Source organism: Sciurus carolinensis, chromosome 10 (assembly GCF_902686445.1).
Source record: "Sciurus carolinensis chromosome 10, mSciCar1.2, whole genome shotgun sequence".
NCBI classification, from domain to species: Eukaryota; Metazoa; Chordata; class Mammalia; order Rodentia; family Sciuridae; genus Sciurus; species Sciurus carolinensis.
In genome coordinates, this window is record NC_062222.1 from 34,476,194 (window position 1) to 34,494,670 (window position 18,477).

The 18,477-nt window shown below is 35.0% G+C and overlaps 1 protein-coding gene across 8 annotated transcripts in view; it reads left to right on the forward strand.

Moving 5' to 3' along the window:
- Positions 1–18,477, forward strand: part of Rapgef2 (Rap guanine nucleotide exchange factor 2) — a 247,702-nt gene that overhangs the window by 217,633 nt on the left and 11,592 nt on the right. For 6 of the 8 annotated variants that reach the window (XM_047566221.1, XM_047566225.1, XM_047566222.1 and 3 more), the window contains 14 exons: positions 2,399–2,551; positions 2,848–3,012; positions 3,934–4,041; positions 4,141–4,344; positions 4,436–4,544; positions 5,230–5,476; positions 9,352–9,509; positions 10,166–10,406; positions 12,400–12,783; positions 14,098–14,309; positions 14,401–14,524; positions 15,124–15,147; positions 16,183–16,406; positions 18,025–18,231. In XM_047566221.1, coding sequence (XP_047422177.1) covers positions 2,399–2,551; positions 2,848–3,012; positions 3,934–4,041; positions 4,141–4,344; positions 4,436–4,544; positions 5,230–5,476; positions 9,352–9,509; positions 10,166–10,406; positions 12,400–12,783; positions 14,098–14,309; positions 14,401–14,524; positions 15,124–15,147; positions 16,183–16,406; positions 18,025–18,231 — 2,560 coding nt within the window. The remainder of the gene's footprint in view (positions 1–2,398; positions 2,552–2,847; positions 3,013–3,933; positions 4,042–4,140; positions 4,345–4,435; positions 4,545–5,229; positions 5,477–9,351; positions 9,510–10,165; positions 10,407–12,399; positions 12,784–14,097; positions 14,310–14,400; positions 14,525–15,123; positions 15,148–16,182; positions 16,407–18,024; positions 18,232–18,477) is intronic. The other 2 variants (XM_047566224.1, XM_047566228.1) reach the window with 1 other exon arrangement.

The window sequence follows — 18,477 nt, forward strand, 5'->3', positions numbered from 1 at the left end:
AAATAATACTGTAGCATGAACTGCCTTTGACCCAGTTTGTTTTTGTGTAGCTCTGGGGATGGAACCCAGTACTTTCCACACTTTAGGCAAGCACTGTACCATTGAGCTATATCTCCAGCCCTTGCTGTTGATCTTTTGGAAATAAAGTCTCATTTGAATTTTTATTTCTTATTAGGCTGCTAAGATCATACAGCACTCCCATGTGCTTACAGCTGCTTGAAAACCTAAAACCTTGCTAAAACAATGCACACATTTTTAACTGTCTTCATACCACTTTAAATTTTACCTGATAATTTCATGTTAGATCTGTAAATTTCTTAAATCAAAAATAAATCGCTAATAAAAAGGGTAAATGTTTTTAATTAAGATTCATTTTTTAGATACTAATTCTGTATGACCATTACAATTAGAAATTCAGTTTGAATTTTTTTTCCATTTTTGGATGGTATTTCAGTTTGTTGCATATGAAATGCCAAAACGTCTATCTAGACACTAAGAATTTCAAGTCAAATTTCTTCTAATTTCCTTAAATCTTTAGTCAAGAAGATTAATTTTAGTATATTTCTCTTTGAAAAGAGTTTTCTTTTATATATCTATCTACTTATTCATTTTAACTCATGGATACATTTCTTTTTTAGAAAATAAAAACAAGAAAATGATGATTTCATTATGTTCTCTAAAACTGAGTGTAAGAAAGAACACCTAAAATTATTTGGAGATAAAAACTTTCTAAATTTCCCATGCAAATTTGGGGAGCAATTTTGCTGCTGTGAAAGAAGAAATAAAGATGTTTTTGAGATATGTTACCAAGGGCTGTATATTTCAAAACATGTGTACACCAATGGTCAGTGTGATAGAAATGGGGTATTTAAAATTTCTTAATTCAGTTACTTATATTTATTTGTACACAAAAATCCCATCTCTTTTGAAGTTTTAACTTTTTGTTCCTAAATGCTTAACAGAAAAGTTAGATGCTAGCAGCTGACCCAGTGGGAGGAACTTGGTACTGTAGTATGCTGTTTTCCTTCTGAACTGCTGCTTCTGTTCACTAACAGAACTACTGACTGTGCAGAAAGTATAGAAAATATAGAAAAGCATAATAAATAAAATGAAAGTCCCATGTGATTTACATTGCTCGGAAATATTGTTAATGTTTTATTTTATTTTCCCCCAAGATTTTGATGTGCAGGTATAATTTTTTTTTTTTTTTAATTAGCCAGCATGTAATGATGGAGCATTGAGCTGTTTCTTCCTCCATACAGGGGGGATGATAGTACTGCCTTCCTCATTGAACAATTAGGAGCATAAGTTGAGAAAAATTCCTACAAGGCTATCATAATACGGTGGTGATAGTGATGATATTATCATTATGATTATTTTTATAAAAATTAATTATTATATTTGTATGTGTGTATGTAGTACTAGGGCCTTGAACATGCTAAGCAAGTGTTCTCTGCCCCTGAGCTATGTTCCCAGTCTTTTTTACGCATTTTGAGATGGTCTTGCTTAAGTTGCCTAGGTTGGCCTCAAACTTGTGATCCTCTTATCTCAACCTCCAGGATAGCTGGCATTATAGGCATGCACCACCTTGCCTGTCTGGTATTGCATCTTCTAAAAGTTTTCATGTAATACCATGAACACTAAAGCCAGAGCTCTAAATAGCCTTGAAAATATGATTTTGGATGATTGCATCATATTCTATCTTATATACTATAATTGAATGTTTTTCTTATTTTTTATCATGTTGAAAGAGAAAAAGAAATGCTCTGTTTTCTATCCCCAGATGATTTTGTAAATCAAAATAAATCATTCATACTTTAAGGAACACAGTGATTTTTGTTTGCTGAAGTATCTGCTCTTGTTTCCTCACTGGCCTTCAGTTATATAATACATGATTTCTATAATTTATTCTTAACTTTATTTAAAACTATTAAGAACTTTAATTGCTTTAAGTGATTAGCCACAAACTCTGAAATTGTTAACTTTTTAAGAGCAAGGATTACTCAATATAAGTTATAAGGAATAATGATTTGAATTATAACAAATATATGCTTTATTGTCAGTCATCCTAAGAGTCCTCTCTTCTCCCCTAATGTTTTTTCCTGTGAGAGAGGTATGTTAAAAGGAACTTTTAGTTTCATCTTCAGATTTTTTAAATTGTTAGGATTTGTATGTAAAATATGTATAAATATTCCGAAACTGAAACTTTTCTTGACCAAGTAAGAAATACATTAAAAGTAGAGAAGTCTGATTAAGGTTCATTACTGTATTAATTTAGAAAGTATGGGAAAGACAGGGAAAAATGTCAGTATTAAATAATTAAAACACTGAATTATTCGTACAGCTAGGTCTTTTGCAAGCACTTTATCATTAACATGTGACTTATGTTTTATTCCAGTTTGTCTGCATCGCCCAGCAAGATTACTGCCGCATCCTCAACCAAGTAGAAAAGAATATGCAAAAAGTTGAAGAGGAAGGAGAGATCGTTATGGTCAAAGAACACCGAGAACTTGATCGAACTGGAACAAGGAAGGGCCACATTGTCATCAAGGTAAGACCGAGAACTCTCATTCTAAGGGAAAGGAAGTTTGGAGTAGTATAAGGTACGGCAATTTAAGATTTGTTTCTTTTTTCATTTTCAAGCATCATACCTCTTAAAGGTCATCACTTGTAACAAAAAATCTTTCATGTCCTGATTAATAGCACTTTATTAATTATCATCTGTATAATAAGAATAGTAATCATCTGTATTACTACCTGCTTGGTTTTATGTTAAAGGGTCGAAATCAAAGCACCATATAAATGTTATTTATTCAGGATAATGATTAAACCTTTTATTTGTTACAGGGCACCTCAGAAAGGTTAACAATGCACTTGGTGGAAGAGCATTCAGTAGTAGATCCAACCTTCATAGAAGACTTCCTGTTGACCTACCGGACTTTTCTTTCTAGTCCAATGGAAGTGGGCAAAAAGTTATTGGAGTGGTTTAATGACCCGAGCCTCAGGGATAAGGTTGGAAATACAGTTTATTTCAGCTCTTAACTATGTAGTACTTTTAAAGTATAAGCTTAAAAATACATTTGTCACACCAGTTAATGTTCAAGTTAATGGAATTTAAGGATATATTTTTAAGGAAACAAAAAGGTAAGGTGATACAAATATTAGTTCTTGTTTTATATTTCAAAGTTTAGCTCTAGAAATGTCTTTTTTTTTTTTTTTTTCTTCTTTAAATGCCAAGGCCAATAAGTTGGTCACCAAGTGTTTACATGTTGAGAATGTGTTAAAATATAACCAAACATCAGGATACCATGGGAATCTGCATTTTCCAGTCTGGTAGATACTCTAAAAGAAAGTTATAATTTTTAAATTAGCATAGAGCAGCTTTACATTACAGCCATGAATGACTGATGTCCCCACTAATATGATTCTAAGCAGACCCTCTTCTGCAGCTCTGGAGAGCTCTCTCAAAGCCAGATTGAATGATAAACTGCATAGAGTAGTCTTACCTCCTTTATTTTACAACCCAGTTCCTTACAGATATTTCTAAGCTTAATACTATCTGTTTTCCTTATTTAGTCTGTGTTTTTACCTTTTATTTTTTAGTTTCTGTCTTTTATATTAACCTATTTTGGTTTCATTGTATCTTTGCTCTCATTTTGACTTATTTCAAATATGTTTTGAAAGTAAAGTGTTGGATAAATCTATAGTGTCTCCTGGCAAAGCAGTCTGTATTTGAAGTATACATATATTTTTTCAGAAGATCATTTTTATATGAATAAAATTCTTGTTGAAGGTTTTATTGTTATTAGTTTATTTTTTCTTGCTCAGTATTTTTAGGTAAATTGAAAATTAGATATCTTATTTGAAATTAATCTAATCACCAATCTTAAGCACTAAAAGAAGAAAACTTCATGAAACAAATTGCTTTTTCAGGTTACACGGGTAGTATTATTGTGGGTGAATAATCACTTCAATGACTTTGAAGGAGATCCTGCAATGACTCGATTTCTAGAAGAATTTGAGAATAATCTGGAAAGAGAGGTAATAGTTGTGACTTTTTTTTTTTTTTTTTAAGATGAGCTTTCAGTTCATTTATTCCTCCTGTCTTGAATTGACACCACTCTTTCTGAACCCTTATAGAAAATGGGCGGACATCTAAGGCTGTTAAATATTGCATGTGCAGCTAAGGCAAAAAGAAGATTGATGACGTTAACAAAACCATCCCGGGAAGCGCCTCTGCCTTTTATCTTACTTGGAGGCTCCGAGAAGGGATTTGGAATCTTTGTGGACAGTGTTGATTCAGGTAGCAAAGCAACTGAAGCAGGCTTGAAACGTGGGGATCAGGTATGATATTTCTTAGTCCAGATATTAGGAGGGTTTTGGTATTTTTCTTTCTTCAGTCAGTGATATGCTAACTTTATGATTTCACTTTTAGATACTAGAAGTAAATGGTCAAAACTTTGAAAATATCCAGCTGTCAAAAGCCATGGAAATTCTTAGGAATAACACACATCTATCTATCACTGTGAAAACCAATTTATTTGGTAAGTATTTTTGCAGACTTTCATTTTTCTCCTGTTGGTTTTTTTTCTTTTTAACATTTGAATCTTAATCATGAAAGAAGTTATTTGTATAAGTATATTTTAACATAAGAATCAGTATTTATAGTAAAATATATAAATATAGAATTCATTTTATAAGTATATAATTAGATCTAAATCAATATCCACTGACTTGGGGACCATAAAAATTATTTTTTAATCTGTGTTTATTGATAAATGAAATTTCCCTTCTGTTGATATATTCTAAACTATCTGTAGATTAAAAGGCTTACTGCTGCCAGGCACCTGTATCCCAGTGGCTTGGGAGGCTGAGGCAGGAGGCTTATGAGTTCAAAGCCAGCCTCAGCAATTTAGCAAGACCCTAAGCAACTCAGTGAGACCCTATCTCTAAGTAAAATACAGAAAAGGACTGGGGATGTGGCTCAGTGGTTCAGTGCCTCTGCATTCAATCCCCAGTACAGGGGAAAATAAATTCTTAAATTTACTTGGATGGAGCAATATACAAAGTAGATTCCTGGCATCAGTCATTGGAGTAGTATTTTGCTACAGGATTTTAATAGCTGAGGTCTGTACTTCTCATATTCTTCCAAGTTCTATAGTTGCCTTAACCTTGTCCAGATTTCTTGTAATTGGCATTTTGTGGTGTTTCTCTTTCTATATATTTCAGTGTTTAAAGAACTTCTAACAAGATTGTCAGAAGAGAAAAGAAATGGTGCCCCCCACCTTCCCAAAATTGGTGATATCAAAAAGGCCAGCCGATACTCCATTCCAGACCTCGCTGTAGATGTAGAACAGGTGATAGGACTTGAAAAAGTAAATAAAAAAAGTAAAGCCAACACAGTTGGGGGAAGGAACAAGCTAAAGAAAATACTTGACAAGACTCGGATTAGTATCTTGCCTCAGAAACCGTATAAGTAAGTGTCTACAAATTTTCTGTGCATTATTTTATTGTCTTAAAAGGATATGCTAAGGTAGTGATGTAATGTTTGCACATTAGTGTAACGTCTTAAGTGTTTATGACTGAGTTGTCTTAGAAGTAATAGTAAACAATCATGTTCATTTTAATCATGCTTTTGCCACTTGCCTACCCCTGATTTTCATTAGAGTTGGTTTAGAATGTTCTCATTTGAAATTTTTCCCCCCTCATATGAACTTTTTAGAAGTATGTGCTTCCTGTTTCCCTCAGGATTTGGAGTTTTGGCTACTGTTCCTTTGTTTCTGGATATTTCCTCCACAGCATCTATACTTTACCAGTCAAATCACTTCTTTCAGTTGCCTCTGTAAATCTCTGCCATTCTCTTTTCCCCTCACTTCTATTTTCAGTTATGTAACCATTGCAAGGCATCAATAATCAAACACAGACCTCCTTTCATTCTTCCCAGTTAGCTCTGCAGTCAGAAGGTCAGGTATATTCTTGAATTTCCTCTTGACTGTTTACTTATGTGACAGGCTTAGGCTAGACAAAGTTGCAGGGATTCCCAGCAATTTTTTTAGCTTTGCTCACTTGCTTATTTATATCTTAATTTTGGTCCTTGAATATAGGAATGTTTCATAACACTCAATTACCATCAGCCATTTTTTAATGTTAAGTAATTCAGTATGCCATGTTCAATTATTATATGTTCCTCAAGGTACAACAATATAAAAGATAAATTGAAAAGATGAAGGTTAATATATTTCTATGACAATCAATCTCGAGAGGAGCAATAGATACAGTTATTCAGGATTGCAACAAGCATTTCTTTTGTTTCTTTTTTTTTAAATTCCATTTTAAATAAAATTTTCACCTATAGGGAGATATGATTTAAAATATATTATTGATGAATTAAATGTCAAATTTGTATTGTCCCCATTGAACTATAATGATAGGTCATTTCTAAAGAAAACTTGTATGGTAAAGTTCTAAGGATAAACAATGAATGTGATGGCTTTATTTTTAGACTTGAGAGTGTTTTTATATTAAGTAAGTTTCTAAGAGAGAATGAATTAGGACAGCTGGTACAGAAAATAGGAATCAATTTTTAAAGTGACCCCTCTTGATGAAAAAATAGACTAAGTGCAGAATTATTAGGAGCATCATAATAAAAAAGATCTTAGAGTTGTATTTGACCATGAGTTAAATATGAACCTTAAAAAAAAAAAAAAAATCAAACAGAAGTCAGCATGACCTGGCGAGTATTAATAGAAATTGACATGTTAGAACTGGGATGTAATACATCCATAGCACAGGATATTGGCAAGAACACAGTATGAGAATACTATGCATAATTTTGTTCTCTGTTACTTGGAAAGACATTCAAAAGCTGGTCAAGGAAAAGAGAAGAGACAATAATTAGATGTGTTGGCTTTAAAACACTGAGCAGTATCTTAAATAAATATGTGGTTTGTTTAAATACTTTCCTATGAAGATTATTTGAAATCATATATGCAGTGCAATTGAAATTGAAAAAACAAGATCTAAAGGTAGGCCCAGCAAATAGTAGGATCTATTCTAAAAGGCTTCATTTAATACTACTTGCTACTTCAGTGTTTGTCTTCTAGAAACCATTATGTATTTATGAGTTTTTAAATTTTGGTTTGGTTTTATTTTTATGTTTTACAGTGCTGGGGGTAGAAGGCAGGGCCTGTACATGCTAGGCAAGTGCTCTACCACTGAGCTAAGATTTTTAACAATACCATCGGACTAGAAAATTAGAAAAATTATCTAGTTAAAATATACTGTGTTAGACTGGGGTTGTGGCTTGGTAGTAGAATCCTTTCCTAGCATGTGTGAGGCACTGGATTTGATTCTCAGCACTGCATAGTCATAAATAAATGAAATGAAGATAAAAATTTTTAAAAATATATGCTGTGTTGTGTATATATGTTTTCCTTAAAGAGCAGCATTATAGAAGCTAAGATTTGGGATACTAGTAAATTAGTAAGGATGGACATGGAAAGGAAATGAGCATTAAAGAGGGGAGAAAAGGGTGTGGCATAAGCATTATAGAATTCAGATTTGGTTTCCAAATGGGTAGAGAGGGAAACTGATGAACCCAGAAGAAAACAGGAAGAATCAACAGACTACAGAATCAAGGAAGAATAAAAAACAGTTTCAGTAACAATGAAACAGTTGGGGAGGTCAAACAAAAAAAGGGTGTACTCACAAAGGGACTATTCTTTTGTTTGTTTGTTTGTTTGTTTTTTAGAAGATTGTTTCAAACTTGAGTCTCAGGTATAAAGTAGTTTTAGTCAAGAGTAACACCTGTTTTGTACAACAGAGATATAAGCAAATAATCAAGAAACTGTGAGAGTTAGATCATCATGCAAGGTATTAAAATGTTGCTGAGAAATATTTCTTAAGAAGGCAGATCTTACAGGGTGTGCCTAGAATATACTAATATTCATAACCATTTGTGCCAGGAGTATCCCAGTCATCCATACCTTGGTCTGAGGACATAATAATCTTTTGATATCATATATTACATCTAATATTTTTGGCAAATAGTGCTTTTATATAGTTGAGAAATAAAATCCCACAGTAACTGGGTGTGGTGGTACACACCTGTAATCTCAGCAACTTGGGAGGCTGAGGCAGGAGGATCCCAAGTTTGAGGCCAGCCTCATTAATTTAGCTACAGTCCTTCTCAGAATGAAAAAGGGCTGGGAGTGTGACTCAGTGGAAGATCAGGTCTGGATTCAATGCCCAATACCACAAACAAACAACAAACAAAACCTACCAATGTGAAGATTTCTATCTTTCATGGAATGTTAATTGAAAGTACATGTACATGCCTCAGATGTGCTTAAAAAGAAATGTAATTTTGTCCTAGATTTGCCTATGAATTTGGAAAAACTTACACTACAATTATCTTATTTATGATGCCTTGCTTTACATCCCAACCTTAATAAAATGTTCTTGCATTTTCTTTCAAGGTATTTATATAAAACTAGTTAGAACATAAATTTTCTTGTAATCTAGTTATTTTTGCATGCATAAGTGTATTTTATTTGATCTTTTGTTTTGGAAGCATTTGATCCTTTAACAAATAGATCCTTTAGAAATAATTTTTATATATTATTAAATCATGTTTTAAGAGTTGTTCACTGCAATAGTTTTTTATAAATAGAAGTGAGTTTTTAGACATCAACAATAACCAGTGCTTTTCTGGGAACGTAAATGTGTAATTAGAAAATTTGAGCAGAGTAAAAGTCAAAGTGAGTCATTGGATTTTTATTGCCTTTTCCTTGAGCCTAGAAAATGCCACCATGCACCACTCTTCTTTTATGCTCTGTATAATTAAGAAATAATGTCTGTCAGGGTTTCCTTACATTCGACTGCATAATAATCTCATTTTTCCCTTAAAATATTGGAGAATAAAATTAGGATACTTCAGATTTTTCCCTGTTTATTTTACTCATTTTCTTTAGTTCTTGCAAATGGGACCATAGAACTTCATCATTTTGATGCGGAACTGTTGGACGAGTGAGACTGAATGCATTCTTTTTAGTATGCTTTTTCCTAAGTCTGTTCCCACCCGAAACTAGAGAAACTAGAAACTAGACTGAGAAACTACTAATATTGGGTTATGGGTTTCTCTCGTGAAAAAGGCTTTAGAAAAAATCATATACTTAAGAAACAGCAAAGTGAATTGGATACACTTAAACAGCAGTGGCTTTTGCAATTTTCAAGTAAATTAATGACATTTTTACATTAATTGCAAGTTTAATGGGATATGGCTTATTAGTGGTCTGTAATAGCTTACAACTTTTTACCTTGCTGATAATTCACTTTTTCTTCTTTACTCAGTGACATTGGGATTGGTCAGTCTCAAGATGACAGCATAGTAGGACTAAGGCAGACAAAGCACATCCCGACCGCATTGCCGGTCAGTGGCACCTTGTCCTCCAGTAATCCTGACTTGCTGCAGTCACATCATCGCATTTTAGATTTCAGTACTACTCCTGGTGAGCACCACCAACACTGCTTTTGTTTTCTCCTTGTCATCTTTTTCCATCTTTTTCTTTGTACCCACATGACAGTCTTGTGTTTATACTACTATTCACTGATGTGTTTGATAAAACCACATGATCTCTCTCGGTTTGGCATGGATCGTATCAGATGCGAAGAGTCAGGGTGAACCTTAAATTCCAAACCTTTAGAACCAGTTCTCTTCGTATTCTGCAGACTATTTTGATATGGCTACAGGAAATTTAATCTCTGTGAACTTGTTTCCTCTTTGATAAAATGAAGACTAACACATGGCCTGCAGTAATTACTAATTCGTATCAAATAAATAAGAAGAGGAAGTATATTTGGGGTCACTGTTGGGTTTTTCAATATATTAGAGATCAACTTTAGATTAAAAATTTTTCTTTCTTTGATACTCACATGACAGTCTTTTGTATATGCTACTATGTACTGATGTGTTTGTGTTTGTCTAATCGTTTAGTTATAGGGGAAGATGTGTTCTTATAACATAGCGTGTTGATCCATCTTTGAAGCTCTCTAGTAAGGGAGAGGTCAAAGTTTATCATCTCTTCTAGGGAGTTTCTTTCCAGATTACTTTGCATTACCATATGTCTAAGTCCTTTCTACTTATGTGTGGTTTTCTTTCCTCCAGATTTGCCAGATCAAGTGCTAAGGGTTTTTAAGGCTGATCAGCAAAGCCGATACATCATGATCAGTAAGGACACCACAGCGAAGGAAGTGGTCATTCAGGCCATCAGGGAGTTTGCTGTTACTGCCACCCCAGATCAGTATTCACTGTGTGAGGTCTCAGTCACACCCGAGGGAGTCATCAAACAGAGAAGGCTTCCAGATCAGCTTTCCAAACTTGCTGATAGAATACAACTGAGCGGAAGGTATACACCATCTTACTGGATTTCTTAACCTCCCTCTTGAAACCCACATCAAAGTCTAAGAGATGAATACTTTAAAGGTTTTTTAAGTGACTAAATACCCCTACAGATTAAAAACCAAGCACCCTATCATAAATTGCTGTATCAAAGTAACTGTATACAGTAGACCACTGGCCCTCACAGGGAGCTCTTAAGCACTTATTCAAGGGTACTGTGACCTAAGAGTTATTATCAACAGCCAAGATACAAGCAATCACTCCTCACACTTGCCCTGTAGAATACAGGCTGATAAAATAGTAGAGGGAGCTTGATGTAAAGTCACAGAGTAAATCCTGCTGCTCTCTTCTCCTTGGATTTGTCATTCACAGATTTTCTAATTATTTTTAATCATCACATGATCCCACATACCTGACTTTTCCAGGAACTTCATTAGTTTAGGCAGAGACATCTATGACAGTGTGTTTGGCAGAATTAACTAATTCTGTCAAATCAGTCATTGTACATTACACTACAGAAAACACTCCTGAACTCTGGAACCAAACTTCAGTTGCTACAGAGAGCTTGATCCCTTGCTGTATAAGTGCATATATAACACATTACTTGCAAGAAAACATTGCACTGATTTTGTCATTCTTTTCAGTGACTTTTCTGTTGTGGGGGATATGTGATTTTACCCTCAAGCCACAAATAACTAAAAGTTGAAAAAGCAGTTAACTTTTGGCTCTCATATAATTACTAGGTCCTATACTGACTAAAAATTGAGTTGCCACAAAAATAACATTTTTTTCTATTTTTCTTATGAAGTGTTCCATTGTGCTTGACTTTTCCATGTTATAGATCTAAACTATGATTTAATTCACTCAAAATTTGTCTTATAGCTACCAACTCGAACTTTCTTACTCCTCACTTTTATTTCCAACCTCAACTCTAGTGGATAGTTTTATTTTAGGAAGTTGGTTTTTCTCAATTATCATTTGAATGTACATTGATTATGTCTGTAATCATGATGAAGTTCTTCAGATCTCCAGAGAGCTGCAAATTCATGATTCACATTCATTATTCAGGAAAATTATATATGGATCCCTGTCATGGGCTTCATGAGTAATCAAAATGGAGAGTGTGAAATCTGTGAATGTCAAAAGCCCAAGATAACATGTTTTCTGCCATAGATGTTTTGTGAAATATGCAATAGCTTAATAGGACCTCCACTGTTTCTTCATTTATAGAATTTTACTTAGAGAAAGCATCTGCCCACCCTAAAAAGGAAGAAGGAAATAGCAAACAGCAAATACCTAAATGCTGTTTTCAACAAGTTGCTTAAAAGGAGATGCACTAGCTCTGAGTTCTTATCCCTGCATTGACATTAACAAGTCACTAATCTTTAGTTGACTCTGTTTCCTATTCTGATAAAAAGGAAACACTATTACCTGTAGCGTTTTCATGAAAATTCACATATTTAAAAACTAAAATCTGTTTTAGGATTATTCTACTCATAAGAGCACATGAGGGAAATAGCTTTTAGGTTTCTTAGGGATTTTAATAAAATAAGTAAACTCGAACTCATCTAATTTGGACCCATCAATGGTCAGGTTCTCTTTTCACTCTGGGAAAATGGAGTGATGCCCTGGATCTGATCTTTCCTGCTTCCACCCATGGAGCCTGTACCCTTATTTAAACTGAGAAAATAGCTATTTTCTGTCATCTGTAGCCAAAAGGGTGGAATGATTTAGAAAGCAGGAAAGGAATGGTGAAAAAGAATTACAGTTAGTACAAATGAAATCCCATATGATTCATTCTTTTCCATCTCTGACTCCTGGTTTCTGTGGTCTGGCAATTAATGCAGCAACTGTACTGCCCATCTTGGTTGAAAAGAATTCTTCCATGATTCAATTCTGTGTTCTCTCAAGTTTCCCCTAAAAAGTAGCATCGTTCTTTTACAGAAATCATGAGGCTTCTGCTTAGGCTTGATTTTGTCTAACACATTCTGCTTTCACAGGTATTATCTGAAAAACAACATGGAAACTGAAACACTTTGTTCAGATGAGGATGCTCAGGAGTTGTTGCGAGAGAGTCAAATTTCCCTCCTACAGCTTAGTACTGTGGAAGTTGCCACACAGCTTTCTATGCGGAATTTTGAACTCTTCCGCAACATTGAACCTACTGAATATATAGATGATTTATTTAAACTTAAGTCAAAAACCAGCTGTGTGAACCTGAAGAAATTTGAAGAAGTCATTAACCAGGAAACATTTTGGGTGGCATCTGAAATTCTCCGAGAGACAAACCAGCTGAAGAGGATGAAGATCATTAAGCATTTCATCAAGATAGCATTGCATTGTAGGGAATGCAAGAATTTTAACTCAATGTTTGCAATCATCAGGTAAGAGGGCATATTTGCCTTAAGATTCAGTACATATTACAGATTAGAAACAGTCTCAATCCAGGTATACCATATAATAATATACAATGTGGTAATTCATAAATGATTCACTTTTTTTTTTAAATACTGGTAATCAAACCCATGCTAGGCTGTCATTGACTCATAATGAACAATTCTTTTTCCTGATTCTTAATCCTTAACTTAGAACCTCTCACATGCTGATTTGGAGACCAGACAGTCTATATCTACCACTTATTGTTTGTTTGTTTTGTTTTGTTTTGTTTTTTAAGTTGGACTTTGGGCAAATTATTTGAACTGCTGGGGAACATCAATTAACTTCCTTTTAAAATGACAATACCCCAAGGAATTATCATTATTAAGTGATATAATGTATGTGGAATTCCATTGGATAGCATAATGCAAAATCCCAATAAATGTTAATTTTCTTCCCTTTTAAGTGCTTAGATTGAACCTGGAAGAAAGTAAAAATGAAAACAATGAGTTATTTTGATGTTATAAAATTAGTCATTTTTTCTGCCTGGGAGTTTGATCATGTTCTCATGACTACTATGTTTTGTTTTATAGAATATTTTCCTACTCTGTTTTATCAAATGCTTGCTATGAGCCAAACATTGCTCTTTTTGGAGGAAAAGCAAAAATACATATATTCTAGTGGTTTTGCTGATGGTATGTTAGTCAGCTTTCATTACTGTAACAAAATAGCAAAGGTAGTCTACTTAAAAAGAGGAAAGGTTTATTTTGGCTCACAGTTTTGGAGGTTTCAGGCAGTGGTCATTTGCCTCTGTTGCTTTTTAGCCAGCATTGAGGCAACAGGACCTTGTGGTGGAGCAGAGCTGTTCACCTCATGGCTAGGACATGAAAAAGAAGAAAAGGAAGAATTCAGTGTCCTACCATCACCTTTTTAGGATATACCCAGTGACCTAAAGTCTCTCTCTAATCCCTTAATCTCACTATAACCTTCCAGTAGCACTATGACATAGGGACTAAGCTTTTAACATACAGGCCTTTGGGGCACATGTAGGATCCAGACTATATCAGATAATAAAAACAGATCAGGAGAGTATAAAGGGAAGAAGAATTAAACCCACTGTCTTGACCCTGACCCCACTTCTGTCTGCCATTCTCATTACCCAGGATTACCCAAGTTTCCTATGCATCCATCTGTAAATTGCTTTACATGTAAAGCATACACACAGGTTTATTTGTCAGTACATGAGCAGTACAGTATTTTGCTTCCTTCATTTCAGAAGAGATCATTTAATTGTATCCCACTTTTCTTTTTTCCCTTCTCAGTGGCCTAAACCTGGCACCAGTGGCAAGACTGCGAGCTACCTGGGAAAAACTTCCCAATAAGTATGAAAAGCTATTTCAGGATCTCCAAGACCTTTTTGACCCTTCCAGAAACATGGCAAAATACCGCAATGTCCTCAATAGTCAAAACCTGCAGCCTCCCATTATTCCTCTATTCCCAGTTATCAAGAAGGATCTCACATTCCTCCATGAAGGTAAATGTAAGGTTAGAGGAGATTGGTATTCACGTATAGAAGTATAGAATAAATGCCATGTGATTTCCTCTTTCTTATTTGTGACTTACAGGAAATGATTCAAAAGTAGATGGGCTGGTCAACTTTGAGAAGCTAAGAATGATTGCAAAAGAAATCCGGCATGTTGGCCGAATGGCTTCAGTTAACATGGACCCCGCTCTCATGTTCAGGACCCGGTGAGTGTCACCTCTAGTGGCATATGTGGGACTAGAGAGGTTAAGTTAAGAGTTTCCCAGTGAATGAGGAAATTTTGCATATTTTTATTTGCAATGTTGCAAAAATTATATTAGGATGTACCAAGAATCACTATTGAATTTCCATTTGGAACAAATCAGGTGTACTTTTGACTATTAGTAAAAAGTTTGTCCTTCAGATATTTTTAATTTAACATTAATCACAGATACTATTTCTTACTTTTTAGAACACTGACTTGTAGAGTTAGAATTTGTAACTGGTAGCATGTACTGAGGTATGTAAATACCCCAAACAATATTGTCTCAGTATCCACAGGATAGATTTAGATGTCAGCTTAGTCAAAAATGATTAGGAGACAAAAGATGTCAATCTTTTTCTAGAACAAAAAATTTAAATATATTTGTCTTTTGAACCAGAAAAATGTGTCTAGTAAAGTGGTGTGTGTGAGATGATTATGCAGTTTAATGTTTGTGGGCTTCTAGAACTGCTTATCCAGAAGTCTAGTCCTTTCTTTCTGAGCTTGTGATCTCTCTGTCTCTTTCTACACCCATGCTTCAATCTCCATGGCTCTCACTTACAGGAAGAAGAAATGGCGGAGTTTGGGGTAAGTGGTGGAGAACTTGCATACCCACACACAGTTCTTGCTCAGCTCATGCATTATTTTCCTACCTGCTATATTTTCTGATGCTTTGCATTTTTGCATTTTTTTTTTTTCTTAACCCTCTTGCTCTAGCAGAATTTCAGATGGCAAACTGACTTCAAGTTTAATCTCTTGGGGCCTGTACTTTTGAAGTCATGATCCATGAGAGCTGTGAAATGATTGATGATTGTTTTGGGGAACTATGGGCCAGACATATTTCTGAGCTCTCAGATTTTTAGTGTAATTTGTGTTTCAAAATGAGGAAAGCCCAAAGCAGCGGGAGGGGAAGAAGGATATTAGAAAAGTTGTGCAATTTAAATACCATTGCACAGATATTTTAGTACATATGCATAATATAAAAGGTGCCCCCTGGTGTTAAAACCAAATTTTTTACAGCTCAACTAACTACTATTTTCATTCTATATAAACCAATCTTTTAAAAAAATAATTTTTAACAATTCATGTGCTAAATAATTTCCATATGTAGATGTTTACATTTGCATGATTGTTGTATTAACAGATTGACCATATTACTATAAAAACTCACCACATTCAACCCAAGGAATAAGAAAACAATTGTGAATAGTGTAGCTAATTTTATTTGAATCTCTATAAAACACCCTTTTTAGGAGAAGTAAAAATAGTGTAAGTCTTAATGATTGTAGCTGTGAATTCTTGCATGAGCTTTCATATGTAATTGTTTGCTGGCTTCTATGAAAGAATTTGAATGCTCTGTATGTAGAAGAGAAAAGTAGAATTTCCTAGTTGAATCAGAACAAGTGCCAGACACATATATTTATGTATGTATTACGTATAATTCTTTTTTAACTAAAAACATTCATAATCTGTATGATTCTATATTCCATTTAACAGTTTACTTACTGGAATGAGGCATGTGACCTTTCAAATGTAGAATACATATATAGTTTTTGGCAGTTTCCAATAGATAAAATAACCCCATGCTAGAGTGAGTTGCATATGTACCTTTTCATCTTTCAGGTCTCTCAGCCAGGGTAGTACAAATGCAACAGTGCTAGATGTTGCTCAGACAGGTGGTCATAAAAAGCGGGTACGCCGTAGTTCCTTTCTCAATGCCAAAAAGCTTTATGAAGATGCGCAGATGGCTCGAAAAGTGAAGCAATACCTGTCCAATCTGGAGCTGGAGATGGACGAGGAGAGTCTTCAGACGTTATCTCTGCAGTGTGAACCAGCAACCAACACATGTGAGTTTTTTCTGGAAATAGTTGCAGACTCTGACTGGAATGTGGGTTTGTTTCCTGTGCAGTGACATGGGTGGTGACAAGATAAGGACTTGTTCAGACAAGAAGCTGCCAGTCCTCAGGTGCACTAGCCTTTCTCCTGTGCCTGATAAGGCCTTTGTGTCCAGTTGAGTTAGTTCACGGAGGACAGCACTGTGGACTTTTTCAAGTTTGCTTTGGTTTCACTCCACCACAGCTGGTACTCATTCAAGTACCATGCAGCAGATGCAGTTCCAATTTGCATTCCTTGTTTTCTTACCAAGGTACTCTCAAAGCAATGGGCAACCTGCGGGGTTGGGGCCCACCAGGTCCGAGGAGTACACAACTGGATGTTGTACTTGCCTTTGACATCCACAGCCCAGAGAGTTTCCAGCCATAATTTAGTTATCATTTGAAACAATAATTCTACTACATAGTGAGCCACAACTTAGCCTTAGGTGTAGGTCTTCAGCGTTTTAAAAAACTGGCCTACGAGCCAGTCTTGATAGAGACGTAGGTGGGAGGATCATAAGCCTGGAGTTCTGGACCAGCCTGGACAACAAGGTGAGATTCATCACTTAAAAATAAAAAATAAGCAGCTAAGAATGTAGTTCAGTGTTAGAGTACTTGCCTAGCACTGCACAATAAACAAATAAAATTAAAATCTGGCTAGGCTAGACATGGGCTAGTTTGATTTTTACCTGTATCTGTATTTGTAAAACAAAGGCATTTTTCATTTAGAACACTTTGGAAATTTCTGTGGACAGGTTTGAAAGATAATCTATAGAATTTAAATGTTAAAAAGATGATTTTAGAAGATTCACATAATTAGATTTTTATAGGATACTATTAGGCACTTTATGTCATGGTGAAGAGCTGGTTATCTGGAGTCAGAGTGGTCTGACTTCAAGTCCTGCTTATAACTCTTACTAACAATGTGATCTTGGAAGATTCACTTGAGTTTCCTCATCCTTAGCTTCTAAACGTGTCAAACAGGGGAAGTACGTGTCATTGAATTGTTTTAGGTATTAAGATTCTACACTTGATTGTCCTGTTAAACTGGGTTTCCCTCTGTCTACCATGGAATGATACACTCAGTATAATGCATTAAGCACTGTTGTTTATTATTTGCCTACATAGAAAATTCTCCAGCAGAGAATTTGATAGTAAATAGGTTATAGTCAGTAGCATTTATTAGATTAAAACTTAGCTCAGGTGTTTCAAAAAGTTTTGGATGTCATTTTAAAAAATAATTCCTGGTATTTTTTTCTGTTGCAGCCTTTATCCCATACACAAAACATAGGCTATCCACATTTCTATTTTTATTTTTGTTTTTAATTTGGTGTTTGACTAGTGTCATCATCTTTGAGATTACTAATTTCATTAATCAAATACCTTTGTCCTGCCAGTCCTCTCATGTTTTCCGTAACTAGCCATCCCTCCCTGCACCCCCATTTCTGGCCTTTATAAGGCAACAGGTGTGGAAGGTGGGTATTTTAGTGTTCTAACTTCAGAAAATACTCTCGTAGTTCTACAATTATCTTCTACATAGTTACTAACATTTTAAATTCTTTGTTCTGTTTTCAAACCAAACAATTACCAGTGCCTAAGAATCCTGGTGACAAAAAGCCTGTCAAATCCGAGACCTCCCCAGTGGCTCCAAGGGCAGGGTCACAGCAAAAAGCACAACCCCAGCCTCAGGCGCAGCCACAGCAGCCGCCACATAAGGCTAACCAAGGACTGCAGGTTCCTGCCGTGGCCCTCTATCCTTCACGGAAGAAGGTGCCTGTGAAGGATCTTCCACCTTTTGGTAAGTGATAAAACTCATTTTTTCCCCTCCCTTTTCCTCAAACATGAATTTTATTTTATTTTTTTAATTAGTGCTTTATATACATAGTAGTTGGGCTCATCCAAACTTTATTTTCTTTTTTGGTGTGCTATTCATTGCCATGCTTTTCAGATTAGGAAAAGAAATGTTTATCTTGACTAACTTGTCTATCATACTTGAGTTTCTTTGTGGTTATTATCTCCTAATCAAACATAAATATTCAGCAAA